At 55.5% G+C, this 17074-nt stretch overlaps 1 protein-coding gene across 4 annotated transcripts; it reads right to left on the reverse strand.

The window, feature by feature from the left end:
* Window positions 1–7317: 7317 nt before the first annotated feature.
* Window positions 7318–14156, reverse strand: CTDSP1 (CTD small phosphatase 1). Of its 4 annotated transcripts, none has more exons than XM_060623556.3 (7): window positions 12885–14156; window positions 11307–11455; window positions 10753–10854; window positions 10587–10643; window positions 9870–9962; window positions 9554–9739; window positions 7318–9009 (listed from the first exon to the last, which is right to left on the reverse strand). In XM_060623556.3, exons 1-7 carry the CDS (start codon window positions 12949–12951, stop codon window positions 8881–8883), a joined length of 783 nt encoding a protein of 260 aa, XP_060479539.3. In that variant the 5' UTR covers window positions 12952–14156; the 3' UTR covers window positions 7318–8880. The 4 variants fall into 4 exon arrangements, with proteins under 4 accessions (XP_060479539.3, XP_060479538.3, XP_060479541.3 ...); XM_060623555.3 differs by having other exon boundaries at window positions 10753–10857; XM_060623558.3 differs by lacking the exon at window positions 10587–10643.
* Window positions 14157–17074: the final 2918 nt, after the last annotated feature.

Below are 17074 nucleotides of genomic sequence, written 5' to 3' on the forward strand. Positions count from 1 at the left end.
TCTTTCTTAAAACTGGGACTGCTGGATCGAAGATGAGAACAGGCAAATCGGCCTCCAGAAAAGTCCCATTAATTTCTAGTACCACCTGCAGCACAGAAGAGTGTCTGTTCCTCCACGTCCTCTCCAGCACTGGGCTCCGGCTTTTTAAGAAAATCTCTCGTCGGTCTGATCACCAAAAAGAAAAATCATTGTGTGCGTTGATTTATGTTATTTTGATTACCAGTGAAATAGACCGCTTAAAAATATACCTATTGGCTATGTCTTCTTTTGCGAATTTTTTATTAATTTGTTGAGTTCGTTGTTTACATGTATGATGTATTAAGTTTGGTAACCTGCCTGTCATTAATGCTGTATTTTTCTCCAGTTTGCTTCTTGCCTTTTAATTTAACCTCAAGATTTTGGGGAGAATATATGTTTTGTTTGTTTGTTTTTTAATTTTAATTCCAGTGTGGTTAACATACAGTGTTATATTAGTTTCAAGTGTATAATATAGTGATTCAACAATTCTACACCCTACTTGGTGCTCACCAAGGATAAGGATAAGTGGATAAGTGGATTCTTACTCCCCTTCACCAATCTCACCCATCGACCCACCCACCTCTCCTCTGGTAATCATCAGTTTGTTCTCTATAGGTGAGAGTCTGTTTCTTGGTTTGTCTCCTTTTGTCTTCCTTTTGTTCATTTGTTTTGTTTCTTAAATTCTACATGTGAGTGAAATCATGGTATTTGTCTTTCTCTGATTGGCTTACTTCACATTTGTACTTTCTAGCTCCATCCATGTGGTTGCATATGGCAAGATTTCATTCTTTTTATGGCTGAATAGTATTCCATTGTATAGATATACCACATCTTCTTGACCCATTCATCTATCGATGGACACTTAGGTTGCTTCCATAATTTGGCTATTGTAAGTAATGCTGCAATAAACATAGGGATCCCTTTGAATTAGTGTTTTCATATTCTTTGGGTAAATACCCAGCAGCGTGATTACTGGATCATAGGGTAGTTCAATGTTTCATTTTTTGAGGAACCTCCATACTGTTTCCCACAATGGCTATACCAGTTTCCATTCCCACCAACAATGCACGAGGGTTCCTATTGGGAGAACATATGTTTTTTTTTTTTTTAATTAAAAAAATTTTTTGAAATTTATTTTTGAGAGAGAGAGAGAGAGAGAAACTGAGCATGAGCAGGGATGGGGCAGAGAAAGAGAGAGACAGAGAATTGAAAACAGGCTCCAGGCTCTGAGCTGGCAGCACAGAGCCTGTTGCGGAGCTGGAACTCATGAGCTGTGAGATCATGACCTGAGCCGACGTCGGATGCTTAACCGACTGAGTCACCCAGGTGCCCCTTTAAAAAAAATCATTTCCAATTTCTTTATTATGGCAAATGTCAAACAAATAGAAACACATAAATAATAGTACAATAGTACAATAATAAACACTCATGGATTCAAGAATTAGTGAAAGTAATTATACTTGGAAGTAATTTGTAGATCATGATACTTGAGCCCAAAATATTTATCACACATATCCTAAGAATGAGGACATTCTCCAAAACTGTAATATGATTTTCACATCTGAGAATAATTTCTAATATCGTCTATCTAGTCCACAGTTAAAATTTCACCAATTGTCCCCACGACGACTCTGACGGCTGGTTTTACTGACGCATGATCAAATTAAGATCATGCATTTCCTTTGAGTGTTATGACTCTTCAGTATTTTGTAAATCTAGAACAGTCTTCCAATTTTTTTTTTTATATTGACCTACCTGAGTCCAGGACAGATGCCCTGTTGTGTGTTCACACTGTGGATTTGTCTGAATCTTTCTTTGTGTGTTACTTAATTTGTTCCTCTTTCCCCTGTATTTCCCACAAACCGAAAGTACATCTAAAGTCTTGACTGGGTTCTGGTTAAACACTCTTTTCAAGGATACTTGAAAAAGGTCAGTGCTTCTCAAACTGTAATATTATAAGAATCACCTGGGAATCTATTTAAAGTGCAGATTCTGATTCAATAGGTCTAGGACCTGAGACTCTGAATTCCTAACAGGTTCCTCAGCGATGTCGCCACGCCGGTCCACAGACCCCATTTTGAGTAGCACGGGCAAAGGTGTTGCTGTTTCACATTGCGTGGCATTAGGAGGTATAAAACGTCACGTTGTCCTAGCATGAGTGGTGTGAAGTTTGACCCCTTGGTGACAATGGTGACTGCCAGATATCCCCACTGTAAAGGCACGTTCCCTCCTTTGCAATGAGAAGTCATCTTGGGGTGACAGTTTGGTATTAGAAGCACAAACATTTTTATTTCTTTATTTACCACTTTTTATTTCTTTTATTATTATTATTATTATTATTATTATTATTATTTTGAGAGAGAGTGGGGTAGAGGGGCAGAGGGAGAGAGAGAATCCCGAGCAGTCTCTACTCAGGGGATCGATCCTACAACCGTGGGATCCTGAGCTGAAATCAAAAGTCGGACGCTCGACCGACTGAGCCACCCAGGCACCCCTTTTTCTTCTTTTGTAATATTACTTCTGTACTTTTTTAATGTCTGATTTCCCCACAGTGTCTGTTGTGCTCGCTGTTGAATCCTAGTGCCTGGTACACTGTAGGCATGTGATGAATGTTGAAGGAAAGAAATGGAATTTATGATTTCTATCTTTGACATTATATTTAGGAAGCTGTGTTTTAAGTTTTAAACTGAGTTTTATTTTTTAATTTTTAAAATAATTTTTTAAAGTTTATTTTTGAGAGAGAGAGAGAGACCTTGCATGAGTGGGGGAGGAGAAGAGAGAGGGGGACAGAGGATTCGGATTCGAAGCAGGGTCTGCACTGACAGCAGAGAGCCTGATGTGGGGGTTGAACTCACCAACAGCAAGATCATGACCTGAGCCAAAATCAGACAGTTAGCCAACTGGGCCACCCAGGCACCCCTAAAATAATTTATTTTTTAAAGTTAATAAATATACCTGGTAAAATAATTCGAATCAGATGTATAATAAAATGTGTCCTTCTCCTCTTAGATGACTTCCACCCAGTCCCCCAGCCCTGCTCCCCAGGACTAGCAGCAGCTCTCATTTCTTGTGTACCCGACTGGAGGATAAGAAAGTGCAAGAAAGTATGCATATTTTTTTTTTTTTTTTAACGTTTATTTATTTTTGAGACAGAGAGAGACAAAGCATGAGCGGGGGAGGGTTAGAGAGAGAGGGAGACACAGAATCTGAAACAGGCTCCGGGCTCTGAGCTGAGCGGTCAGCACAGAGCCCGACACGGGGCTCGAACTCACGGACCGCGAGATCATGACCTGAGCCGAAGTCGGCCGCTTAACCGACTGAGCCACCCAGGCGCCCTTGCATATATTTTTTTTAAGGCTCAAAATGGTTTATTTAAAAAAAGAACTTTTATTTATTTATTTTATGACAAAATTTTTTTATTATTTTTAAAAATTTACATCCAAATTAGCACATAGTGCAACAATGATTTCAGGAGTAGATTCCTTAATGCCCCTTATCCATTTAGCCCACCCACCCCCACAACCCTTCCAGCAACCCTCAGTTTGTTCTCCATATTTATGAGTCTCTTCTGTTTTGTCCCCCTCCCTGTTTTTATATTACTTTTGTTTCCCTTCCCTTATGTTCATCTATTTTGTCTCTTAAAGTCCTCATATGAGTGAAGTCATATCGTTTTTGTCTTTCTCTAATTTCACTTAGCATAATACCCTCCAGTTCCATCCATGTAGTTGTAAATGGCAAGAATTCATTCTTTTTGATTGCCAAGTAATACTCCATTGTGTGTGTGTGTGTGTGTGTGTGTGTATACACAACACATATATACTCCATTGTGTGTGTGTATATATATATATATATTTGTGTGTGTGTGTATATATATATATACACAACACATATATACTCTATTGTGTATGTGTGTGTGTGCATACCACATTTTTTTTTAACTTTTTTAATTCTTTATTTTTAAGACAGAGAGAGATAGAGCATGAGCAGGGGAGGGGCAGAGAGAGGGGGAGACACAGAATCTGAAGCAGGGACCAGGCTCTGAACTGGCAGCACAGAGCCCAACGTGGGGCCTGAACTCATGGACCGTGAGATCATGACCTGAGCTGAAGTCGGACGCTTAACCAACTAAGCCACCCAGGTGCCCTACCACATTTTCTTTGTCCATTCATCCATCGATGGACATTTGGGCTCTTTCCATTCTTTGGCTATTGTTGATAGTGCTGCTATAAACATGGGGGTGCATGTGTCCCTTCGAAAAGGACACCTGTATCCCATGGATAAATGCCTAGTAGTGCAATTGCTGGGTCATAGGGTGGTTCTATTTTTAGTTTTTTAAGAACCACCATACTGTTTTCCAGAGCGGCTGCACCAGCTAGCATTCCCAAAGTACGCATATGTTTGTGTCTGTTTTTATACATCTGCTTTGTGGGAATACACGATCACCATTGTTAGAACTCGATTTTAATAGTTTCATTTACCGGCTGTCTGTCTTGGAGATCATCCTATATCTGCTTGAGTAGTTCCAACTTATTGTTTTTCAAGGCTGCATGGTGTTCTCTGTGATAGAGCAATATGTAACCAGTCCCTCACTGATGGACACTTAGGTTATTTCAAGTGTTTTGCTATTACAAACAAGGATGCAATTAACACCCTTATGTTCATATATTCTATATACAGCATAAATTCCTAAAAGTGGAATTGCTGGATCAGAGTATCTGCATTTAAAAAATAATTTTAAGGGGCGCCTGGTGGCTCATTTGGTTGAGTGATCGACTTTGGTGCAAGTCATGATCTCATGGTTTGTGAGTTCGAGCTCCTCATGGAGCTCTCTGCTGACAGTGAGGAGCCTGCTTCAGATCCTCTGTCCCCTCTCTCTCTGCTCCTCCCCTTCTTGTGCTCTGTCTCTCAAAAACATAAAACATAAAAACATTTAAAAAATAATGTTGACCGTCAAATCATTCTCTGAGTGGGTTGCACCAGCTCACACCCCTGCCAGCAGCGTTTTATCTGGTGCCTGTTGCCCTACACCCTCTACTCCTGTGTGTGTAACAAGCAAATAGTGAATATCTGCCCATACCAGGCTCCGTTAGATACATTTTCACAGCTGACATCTCCAAAGCCTTCTTCCCTCCAGGCCATCCTTGCCCCCACCCCCAAAGCCAGCCAGCCATAGCTTCCCACCAAGTTTCTCTCTTCTCTCACATCCATCCCTTCTACCCTCTTCTTGCTTTGTTCCGCCTCTGCCTCAGTTCAGGCTTTCACCCTCCATGTTCAGGACCATGACTGTGATCTCCCTGTCCGTTCTCCTCCGTATCCCTGGTTTAGGTTCTAAAGTACACCTGCTGGCTTTGAGCACTGTGCCCTCCCGTTCAGTGTTCCTCAATGACACCCACGGCCTGCAAGAAGAAAGCCACTCCCTTGGACTGCCCAAAGACCTGCATTATGTGACCTCTTCTGCTTTCTGCAGCTTCGTTTCCTGTCCTTCCTCCCTTGTGGGCCATTCCAAATGGTCATTTCCCACACTCCCTACCGTGGCAGGCCCCTGATGCTTCTGCTTCCTTCCCGGGTGCACCTCCTTGCTTAGGCCACCTTTACCTGACTTGCTCCTCCTTCCCAAACTCCTCTGAGATGCAAGCCAGCAGGAAGCATTTTCCAAACCTCCCAGACCAACCCAGGAGGGGTGAAGTGTCCACTGTGCTCCCCACCTTCCGTGTTCTCTCTGTCTCTGTCTCTCTGTCTCAGTGCACCTGCAGGCTTTCAGGTTTTAGCCTGCTCAGGTGTCTTTCTCTGCACTAGGGTGTGAGTTCCTTGAGAGCAGAAGCATGGCCCAGTCATGGGGTGTCCCTGGGCCCTGGCACCGTGCCTGGCACCCTGGAAATGCGGATATATGTGGTTGAGTTGAACTCTATGTGGGTGAAGCTGTGTAGGTGGTGGTGGTGGTGGGGAGAGGCTGACTGTGGTCTCATTCAAAGCTGGGAACCTGGGTGACTCTCTGGCTGTCAAGGCCCCTGGGATGCAAATCTTGGGGGTGGGGGTGGGGCACCCGGTGCTTACTGGGAGAGCAGGAAATCAGGCAGTGCCCTGGGGAGGAGGAAGGCAGAGGCAGGGAGGGCTGGGTATTTACCCTGCCAGAGTGGGCTCCAGCTCAGAGTGGAGCTGGTGTTGCTGATGGAGCTCTGGGCTCCGCTTCCTGCGCCATCTGGGAAGAGGATGGGAGGGAGCTATCTCACATACTGCAGGTCCCCCTGAGACTTCGGGGACAGATCAGCATCTGGGGTTGGAGGAGGTCCACTTGAGGCTGGATTCACAAGGTATGGGGATGAGTGGGGTGAGGGGATAGGGTAGGCAGAGCTGGGGGGCCAGGGACCAACTGTGGGAGGGACAGTGTGTCTGTGTGTGTTAGGGGGAAGGCTGCCCCACCCCAGGGAGATGGGTGGCCCCCACCCTTTCAGGCCCCGGGGTGGGGGAGGGGGCAGGTTGGCGTCCGCGAGGCCAGAGAGGCCTCTAGTGGCCGCCGTGGGAAGCAGGAGAGGGCGGGGCGGGAGGGCACTTCCTGCCAGGGCCTGGGGCTGCCCAGTTTTGCAAAGGAAGTGCTGCCAAGGCCGGAGGGGCGGAGGCAGGAAGTGGGCCGGAGGCTCGTGCAAGGGTGCGGCTATTAGGTGCTGAGAGGCCGCCGAGGGGCGGGTAGGGGAAGGCGGTGCGGAGGTCCAAGAGACCGAGTGCCAGGCCCACCGTCCCTCCAGAGACCTTGACGCCTCCGCCCGCCCCTCCCTCCCGACGCCTCGGAGGCCCGCCTCAGCCAAGGCCAAAGTTCTTCCGTTTGGAGATGAACTTGGCTTACCAGGAACTCGCCCCGCCCCCCTCCCCCCCCCCCCCCCCCCCCCCCCGCTCTGGGGCCGCAGGAACCCCTCCCATCTGCCCCGAGACGGAGACCACACCCCTCCCGCCTCCAAATACCTTCCAGGGGCCTCCCCTAAGGACGCTGCTCAGCTTTACCGCTAATACTACCGAGTCCTCCGCGTGCAGGCATTTACCACCTTGCAAAGAGGGCATTTCTCCATTATGCAGGTCAGGAAACTGAGACTAAGAGAGGTAGAATAATTAAACAGTACAGCGAGGCGCTCGGACCCGCCCACCGCTGTGCACTAACCTTGCACTTGCACTCTTGAAGCCCCGAAACCTAGGGCAACCCCTCCCTCCACCCACTCCACCGCCAAAAGATACACCGAATTGAGTGTGGCTTCACGGGACACAACCACTCCCAGCTTCAACATCCCCCCAAAGACCACAGAAGCGGGATGGGGGTCTGGCGTTCTCTTTAGTTCTTGTCACAGTGTGGGGCTTTCAGTCAGAGAAGGCACTTAAATGGGAAGGCCACCCGATTCAGGCCAACCTTGTCCTCCCTCCCACCCCCAGTTCTGAGGGGAGGGGGGCAATGACATCTCCATTTGACATCCCCCTTGGCACTGCTACGTGGGTCCCCTTAACCGTTAGGCCTTGGGGAGAGCCCAAGGCCTTGACCTCCACACTCAGCATTTAGGGGGAAGGGGTTCCAGATAGAGAAGTCAGAGCTGGAAGTCAGGATGTCCTGGGAGCTGCCCCCAGCCAGCAGGGGGTGAGGCTGGGGTCGACAGGGGATGGGTTGGCATTGGGGAGGGGAGACAGCTTGGCCAGGCTTCCTGGAGACCCCCAAACCCCACAAGAAGGGTCCCACCTCCTACAGCTCCCCTAAAGGCACCGGTGAAGTATGGAGTGGGTGGAGAGGCACTGATTAGGTGCAGGGACCCCACACACTCAGCTGGTGGGCCTAGCACAGAGCTGGGCACAGAGAAGGTGCTAATAATGTGTTTTGAATGAATAATTGGAGCAAAGAGGGTGTGAGGGACAGAAGACAGGGCTTGGGACTTCTTGGCCCAGCCTGTTTCATTCAGAAAATAGCAGTTTAAAAAATGTAAAAATCCTTTCCCTCCCTCCCCCCAGTTTATGGGTCCAGGAAAGGGGTGAAGGAGGGGTATCTCTACCCCAGCCCTCCCCTCTCCCCTTCCCCTAAAACTATATACACATATACATATTTATATGGCACCACAAAGGGGTCTTGCCTATGCCCCCACACTAGGAGCTGGGGGAGCCAAGCCCCAGGGCCTTGGGGTGGTCAAGGCAGATGTGAGGGGTCAGGTCTTGGCGTGGAGAGCAGCCTTCAGCTGCTGCTGAGCCTAGAGAAGCTGGACTCCGGGGTCCCGTAGGACGCACCCTGCTCCCTTCACAAGTGGTAACAGATCTTCCCTCCCTGCTCTCCTAGGCAGAGATTGGTGGGGGTCTGTGTCAGTCCCAAGGGAGGAGGTGCGGAGACTGGTTCCTCCCCTGCCAGGCTAGACTGCAGCAATCTGGAGACTGTTCCGGGCAAGAGCTGACCTGATCGTGGCCCTGGGAAAACAGGGCAGGGAAAAGGGCTCTATGCAAGGCACTTGGTGTCCACTGTTCCCAGGCTGGGGGCCCAAGGCATGGGGCAGCAAGAAGCCTGCCCCTCCCCCAAGCAGAACCAGAAAGAGCCAAGGGGCCTGATTTGGCAGCAGAGAAACATGGCAGCAGAGAGAGAGAAAAAGGGGGAGCTGCACGCAGGGTCCCACAGGTCCCCCAAGAAGAAGGAGGAGGTTCTAAGGCACTGACACAGGGACCCAGGGGCTCATCGCCCTTGGTGCAGCCCGCTGCCCCTTTCACAGCCTGGCCAGGCAGGTGGGGAGGGCCCACTTCCCCATGACGCTGAGGTGGCGGCAGCGGCCGCTGGGTTTTCTTAAGGAACAGTCCACGTGTGAGGGGCGTGGGCACCGGTCAGGGGCAGGTCCTGGCCCCCGGGGCGCCTCACTAGCTGCCGGGCCTTGGCTGCCTGAGCACTGAGTACACGTCATCCACGCGGCTGAGCTGCTCGAAGAAGGGCAGGAGGTCGTGGAGCTCTGTGTCACTCATGTTGTCAAACCAGGAAGCCACTGGTACCTGGGCAGATGGATGTGGGGCAGTGAGGGGGGCCGGGGCCTCTGGGCACAGGATGTCCACCCAGAAGCCCCTTACCCGAGGTTTTCAAACATTTCTGGCAACACCACAGTAAATCACATCTATGCGTGCAATACAAGTCTTACGAAATGATACTTAATCTTACTGTTTGCAAAACACTCCAATATTTTCTATTCTATTTTGTTTTTTAAAAATTCCCAGCTAGGACCCACCGCAGCACCTCTGTGACCCACTCACAGGTCACAGCCAGCAGTGTGAAACTGCTCCAGCCTGCAGCGGGGGCCTCAGGCCCGGCCAGGCACTCTCTTCGCACAAGCAAACGGATCAAATGGTCACTAAGGGATGCAGTAGTGGGTGGGTGAGGTGAGCGGGTGGCAGGCACAGGTCATCAAGGGCAGGAAGGAGGAATGGGAGGGCACCAGGCCCCGGACAGCACCCAGCATGGGAATGGGGAGGCCCCGGTGGTCCTGATGGCTGACCCTTTCCTTGGCTCTCAGCCCCTAACCCGGTCCTGCCCGGCACTCACGGCGTTGTCTGGATGGAAGACGTAGGAGGCGGGCGAGTTGTCTAGGATGAGCACCCGCCGCAGGTCTCGGCCCAGCCGGCTCAGGTCCTTCACGTAATTGCCCCGGTGGAAGACGCAGGACTCACGAAACAGCCGCGCCCGGAAGGCCCCCCACTTGTCCAGTAGATCAGCTACTGGGTCTGCATACTACGGAGTGGAAGATGGGTCATCCGGGGCCAATGGTGAGTGACCCAGAGGTCAATCCAGCTGCAGGCTGGAGGCTCATGGGAGGCCGGTGGCCCCAGGAGCCCTTCAGTGTGGGGGGGACGGGACTCACCTTGGCAAGGCTGGCGGTGAACAGCACACACTCAAAGAGCTCGCCCATTCGCTGCAGGAACTCATCCACATGGGGCCGCTTCAGCACGTAGACCTAGGGGGTGGGCCAGTAAGGGAACTGCAGGCCTGCAAGGCCAGGGGGTGGGGGTGGGAGGGTGGCTGAGGGCCGTGAGGGAGCAAACGGAAGAGTAGAGGTGCACAGGAGGGAGGCCGGTCCCAGGGTCTGCGGGCTCCATTTGGCCAGCCAGCCACTCCAGCTATCCTTCCAGAAGAGGATCAAAATGAACCTCCAACTTCTGGCTTCACGTCCTACCTCACGGGGCATCACTAATGCCCAGCCCTTCCCCAACTATGGCTTCAGCCAAATGTAGGGGCCTGGGGGCAGCCCCCTCACCCCAAGGCTGCAGGGCACCGACCCCCGAGCCAAGTAATGGAGAACAGGCTGGACAGCACACAACCTATCCTGAATTACTTGAACTGGGTCCCGGGCAAGGTGGGGCAAGGGGGAGCCGAGGAGGAACCCCACTCCCTGCAGGCCTTGGAGTTGGGCAAGTCCCTCAGGGTCCGTGCGACCTCGGGCAAGTCTCACACCCTCTGGGGCCTCACATCGCACATCTATCAAAGTCCCACCTGGGGTTCTCAGGATTGGTGAGAGGAGCCTAGGGTCTGGAAGGCAGATGCCAAGCCCCCCACCTCCCCCCCACACCCAGCCCCTCACCTGGTGGACCACCCCATCAATCTCCACAGGGATGATGAAGTCGGCGTTGTTCACTGGCTGTGGGGGGAAAAGGAGCTGCTGGGGCGGGGCCCGCAGAGACCATACCCCCAGCCCAGGGCAGGCCCCCTCAGAGACCCGGGGCTGAGGGCTGCTGGGCAGGGCCTACCTTGAAGGAGCTATGCACCAGGGTCTCATCCAGGTCGATGACCACACAGATCTTGTCCACGTCCTGGGCCTTGGCCTCTGGGAGCAGGTACTGGACTGGGGTCTGCTGCAGGGACAGGGACAGATGAGGTCATCGGGGGCACTTCTTTTAAATTCTCTTAAAACCCAGTCATTTCTCCTAAGCACGTCTTCCCTCTCCCAGCCCTCTACCTGGGGAAGCACAGGGATAGTGGGGAGAGACCCTCCCCTTCCCAGCTTTGCCCCTGCCAACTGGAGCCTGGGGCAGGCCACCTGGCTCTGGACCTCACTTCCCCACGTGGAACACCAAGGTAGAGAAAGCTCCCACCTTATAGAGTTCCCTTGGGTGGCAGTCTTGGGGCATTCAGGGACCGGCTGGGAGGGACCTGAGAGGGAGGGTGGCGGGCCTGGTGGGGGGCTCCACCCTCTTCCATACCTTCCAAGGCCTGCAGATGGGTCATGAAAAGCCCCTTTTCCTAAACATCCTCCAGGCTGAGCCCAGGCTGCCCCGGCAGCTCCCACCCAGCCACCACGCACCTTGGGGACAGCGCCGTTCTCCTCCACCAGCAGGGGCGCCCCACTGTGGGCAGGCAGGGCGTCCCCATCGTCCCGGCAGACGCAGCAGAAGAGCGAGTGGAGGATGCCCCGGCTCCGGGGCTTCTGAGAAGCTGCTGACTTCTGGTCACCTGCAGCAGGGAGGCCCAAGGTGGGGGTGTGCACTCTAGCCTGCAGAGTTGGGTGTAGGTGCCCAGGTGCGATCCCCTGGGTGAGAGGGTCTGGCCACGCCCCCTTCGTTGAAGGAGATACACTCCAGGCCCTCCTGACAGCCTTGACTCCACGTCACCCTGTGGTACCCAGAAATCCTCCTAGTGTGGGCACAAAGTTACCCTCATTAGGAAGTGGGCTGGCTGGAAGGGGACTACGGAGAGTGCTTTCTCTTTTCCTCCCAGCCTTCATCACTACTGAGGATTCGGCCCCAGTGGGGGGCTTCCTGACACCCACCTTACCCGAGCAGCCCCTGCTCCGTCGGCCCCTAACCAAGGAGGGCTGGGACTTGAGGCCCTGCCATCCACTCCCGCCTTCCTCCCATCCTTTCCGCCCACGTGGGTCCAAAGTCCTCACTAAGGCTAGGCCCCGAGGCTGGGAGTGGGAGCCTGGCTGGAACCAGTGTCCCGCAGCCATCTGCCGGCCCCGCCTCCTCCGCCCTCGCCCCGCCCAGACCTCCGACCTAGAGCTGGGCATCCGCCGCCTGATTGACGGGCCCACCCTCCACCGCCCCTCTACCAGGCCCCCTGCCTTCGGGCTGAGCTAGGACCAGGCCAGAGCTGGGCAGACCTGGAGGAACTTCCTAGTCTCTAAGGTCAACACCCGGACAGGGAGGGGCAGACCCCCAGCCTAGAGCCTCCAGCTCCTGGGCGCCCGGTGGAGGCGGGCGGCACGGCTTACCGGGTCGGTGCGTGTGTGCACAGGCCCGGCGCCAAAGGGCCTGCAGCCCGGGCTCCTTGTGCCCCGCCCGTCGTACGGGACACCCCGCGGGCGCGCTAGCGACCCTTAGAAGTGGCTGCCCCACTCTGTGCCTCTGAGAGGCTTAGTGCTTCCACGCATGACGCGGAAGTTTGTTGGGATCGTAGCTGTGTATTGGCGGGAGATCCTTCCAACCCTCCCGAGCCCGCTGTCACCTCGGCACCCCCTCCGGCGACCCGACCCGGGCGATCGCGGCCCGGGGCGGAGCCTCAGAGGGTGGCCTGAAGGCGCCCTCTTCAACCCCCCCATCTCCCAGCTTCATTGGCGCCAATGGGGGGGGGAGGGGGCGACTGTCGGGCAACCCGCTACGCCAGCCCAGGAAACTAGGAAGGAATCCACTCTCTACCTCTGCCTCAGTTTCCCCACCTCGAGCACTCGGGAGCGCCCCAATGGCTCCAGGCCCCGCCCCGCGTCTCTGAGCCTCGGCTAGTTCAAACTCTTTCCCCGCTCCCTCTCCGGTTAGGAGCTCAGAGCTCCGCAGAGGCGGGCGCCCGGGGCAGCGGCGGCGACTGCCCCGGGTAGGGTCTCGGCCTCCTTCTCCTCCCCTCCCGCGGCTCCCGGGCTGCAGCCCCCTCCGCGCGGCCCCAGTACCTTTGCCCCGTAGCGGGCCCCGCGCCTCCTCCTTGGTGATCTGAGTAATGACGGCCGAGCTGTCCATGGGGCCGGGCGCGCTCCGCTCCGGCCGGACTCTGGCCCGGGCGCCCGGCCTCCCCCCCGGCTCGGGCCGGAATCGGGGCGCGGGGGGGAGGGGAGGGGTGGGAGGGAGGGATCCCCGCGAGCTTCGGAGGGGAGGGGAGCCAGGTTCTAAGGGGGAGGGGGAGGGAGGGGGCGCGGAGGAAACTTTGTTACAACATGGAGTTTCCTCCCCGCGAGGCGGATGCAAACATGGAACCCGGGCGCTGTTTCAAGGCTCCCCCTTAAAAGGGCAACGGCTTCGGCGTGACCTGGACTCGGCCGCCGCTTTCATCACCGCTGGGGCCGGCGCGGCTCTGCTGGCTGGGAGGCGGGCCCGGCCGGGTTCCTGCCGCGCTCCAGGGGGCGTCGCCTCTCTTCCTGCCGCCCGCCCGCGGGCCCGAGCCTCTGCGGCTGCGTGGCAGGACCGGCACCCGGCCCACTGTTCCAGACAGCCGAGCGCCCCGGGCCAGGGCCCGCCCCACCCGCCCCGAGCGCCCACGCCGGGGAGTGCCCGAGGGCGGCGCGGCTCCACCTCGGCGCTTTTCGAGGGCCAGACGCTAGCCGCTTCTTGATTTCCTCATCTGGGAAACGGGAATAACGCTATCTGGTCTGCAAAATGGGTCTTCAGTGGTTGCGGGGGCCCCCTCGCGGTAAAGTTCTGAGCGAGTGAAGGCTCTCTCTCAGCTCCAAACGGCTGTGTACATCCGTAGAATTGTGCTCTTGACCGGACTGTGACTGTCAACACTCATCGCAGTTGCAGGCCAGGTATCCGGATCCGTAGGGCGTGAAAATTACTACTCCCAGCCCCAGAATGCCCCCTGCCGATCTCGCCCGGTAGCCCCATCTGGTGCCCTCGGCAGGGCACCAAGTGCCTCAGGGCTCTCGACTGCGCTGCTCCCTCTGCCTGGAAGAGTTTCCAGCTCCTTCTTGGAGCCAAATCTCACTGACCTCGATGAAATGCCACCTTCTCCAAGAGGCCTTCCTAGACCCTTCCTCTACTCTCCACGCCGGCCACTCTGTGATTATTGGGGCGGGGGGCTCACGCGGTGCCCGGACACAGTGGGCGCGCTCAATCCCTGCGGGCCAAACTTCTGACCGTGGGAGTCCACAGACACCAACTGGACGATTGTAAACACCCGTTTCATTTGGGGTGTACAGAGACACCAGCTGGCCGGGAGCCGCGTTTCCGCGCGGATTCTTCACGAGGGAAACTCCCGTGTTCTGCGCCGTGAGGTCTACGGTTGTGTGTGTGTGTGTGTGTGTGTGTGTGTGTGTGTATGTGTGTTTCCTGTTTATGAAGTTCTTTCCATTCGTCCTTGCTATTTTGCGTTCACTATTTTAAAAATAATAATAACGCCAAGCCTTGACAAACACGCCTCAGCACTTCCTTCCCCCGCGGGCCTCGGTGGCGGGGCGGAGCGGGCGCGTCCTGTCCCGTCCAGCCGCGTGGTGCGAGCAAGGCGCACGTCCTCCAGGCCCAGGGCGGGGTAGGTTGGAGGGGGGAGGCGGGGAGGGGAGAGGCCCCGCGCCGGGGAGGCCGGGCAGTAGAGCGGCGCCGGCCCGGAGGCGCGCCAGCTGTGTGCCCCGCGCCAGGGGAGACAGGAGGTGGCCCCGGGCTGGGACTCCCTCCACCACGACCTCTACCACCACCGCCACCACCCTGTCCCGGGCTGGACCCCACGGCCCCCCTCCTTCCCTTTCGCCGCCCACACCGCCGCCATCGTTGCATTTAATACTAATAGCCAACGTGTAGCTAGCGCTTCGTCCTGCTCTGGCTGCGCCCCTTAGTCTCGCTCACTCCTCAGAACGACCCTCTTCCTCTCCCACTTTACAGATGAGGACATTGAGCTCCGAGAAGTGAAGCGACCAGACCCAGCCTTCCAGCGAGGGTAGAGGTGGGATCCTGGCCACCGAGCGGAGACCCCTCCCCTTCGGCTGAGCCCCGGGGCGGGATGTCAGCTTTCGTCTCCGGATCCCGGCTTGCACTGACCCCAAAAGGAAATGTGTGGTGGAGGACTGAGTGACCCCCTGGCCTGAGCAGGGCGGCTCGCCTTCCTGTCCTTTCGTTTCTCCCTCTCTGAAGGCTGGAAGCTGGCCGGCTGAACTCTTGAGAGTCAGAGTGGCTGAAAAAGGGGTAGGGCACCGGGCAGGGTCGCTGCCCACCGCCGTCACTGTTCCCCTCACCTCCCATCCCTAACACTAGCCCCGGCCAAGGCCTCTTCCCCTGGGAGACCTTCCCAGGCTCTGATGCAGTGCCAGGCTCCTTCCCCCCCCCCCCCCCGTCCCCCCCCCCCAGGGAGGGGTGGAGGCCCCCTGCAGCAGCGCAGGGTCTTGGGGGTCTATGGGGACAGAGGAGCCGGTGGAAGTATTGTGCAGGGTCTGGTGGGTTCTTTGGGTTTCCTCCCTTGTGTGTGTGTGTGTGTGTCACACCCAGCTGCTATCCCTTAACTGCACTGCCCCAGCAGCGGGAGGTCATCTTATCCCCAATTTATTTTTCTCCTTGCACCCCAGGAGGAAATCAGATCATAAGTGCTGTGGGTCCAGAAACACCAGGACTCAGCTGGGTTTCTTTCTGGCAGCTGTGGGCAAGTGACCTCTCTATTCAGCACCTCGGCTTCTTCAACTGCCAAATGGGGTTGGTAAGAGCCCAACCCAGGCAAGTGAAGTAGGGGGTCCGTGTAGAAAGGCAGGGTGCCCACCGCAGGTCCTTCCCACCTGAGGGGCTGAGGAAACATCCCCTCCTTCCCCCTAGGAAGACCAAAGCTACTATGGGGGTGGAGGGAAGCCCTTTGTAGGGACCTCCCTGCCCAGAAATGACTGACCTTGGCCTGACCTCATTGCTAACACCTTGCTCAGGCCCAGGGTAGCCCTGTAGCTGACCCTTTGGTTTTCTCCCCTTCCGGCTTTCCTTGCCCCCAAGTTGTCAATGCCAGGCGTAAGTATGCAGGTGACCAGCTTGCTCATTTTTCTGGAGCACCCCCCACCCCCGGCCTGCTCCACAAGATCCAAGAACACCCCACCCCACAAGGTCGCACACACCTGTCCTCGCTCCTGGCAAGTTCATTTTTCCTTGGCTGCCCCCCCCCCCCCCCCATTCAACTTTATAAATCCTGTCCAGGAGTTACCTTCTCTGGCCCTTGCCTCTCCTTTTTGTCTTTTGCAGGTGCGCCTGACACGCACTTGGTTCCCCCCCCCCCCCACCCCCAGTGGTTTGTTATCATCTACCTAGCTGTCTCCCCCTACTGGAGTGTGAACTCTTGGAGGGCTGACATCTTTAATTCGGGACTTTGCTTCCCTCCCCCATGTCTAGCGCAGGGATGACACCCAATTAATACCTAGTGAATTGACTAGAGAGTGTGTGCAGAGGTATAGCTGGGGACAGTTCCAGGACGCTGGGCAGGAGTATGGAAGACGCCTTTCTCCATTATCTTGCCCCCATCCAGCCTCGTCTTCCGCTAGCCCGGGTCCCATCTTCTCCAGGACCAAGCCCAGAGAGGGATTCAGCGGCCTTCTAGCTCAGGTACCCTCTCCCACCGTTTCTCTGATTGGGCCAGACCTGTCCCATCCCGTCACTCCTTAAGGGCCCCACTCGCATCGTTGCCCTTTTAAGAAAGAGGAAATTCTTCTCATAAACAAGCGCCTCAACCTGAGCGCGGAGCTTGCCCCGCCGGATCCCTAGGCAATCGAGGATGCTTCCAGGCACAAAGCCCGCTCCAGGCTCACCCCAGGGCAAAGGCCTGGGGGCCCCTTCTGGTCACCTCTCTCCGCAGCTCCAGGGCAGTGGTCCGTGGGACCCCACGAGGCCGGAGGAGGGACTTGGGGGAGCCTAGAAACAGCCCAGGGAGCGTCTGTAAAGTGCAACCCTTGCACCGGGCGAAGGGGTGCCGGGCGGCTCCCAGCGGCCAAGGGGGTTCCCCGCCCACACAGCTCCCCTCCACCCTCCGCCCCCCCACCTTCCGAAGCCCCGGGGCGCGAGGTCGGAGCGCTTGCCTCCTGCTCTTTGGCGGGGAGGGAGTGAGGGCGCTCGGGACCGTCCCTGCCCCTAGGGGGAGCTGGGAGTCAGCACCCAGGGAGCGTTAAGTGCGTGGCGTGGGAGTCCCGGCCGC

Source organism: Panthera onca, chromosome C1, assembly GCF_046562875.1.
Source record: "Panthera onca isolate mPanOnc1 chromosome C1, mPanOnc1 haplotype 2, whole genome shotgun sequence".
Lineage (NCBI taxonomy): Eukaryota > Metazoa > Chordata > Mammalia > Carnivora > Felidae > Panthera > Panthera onca.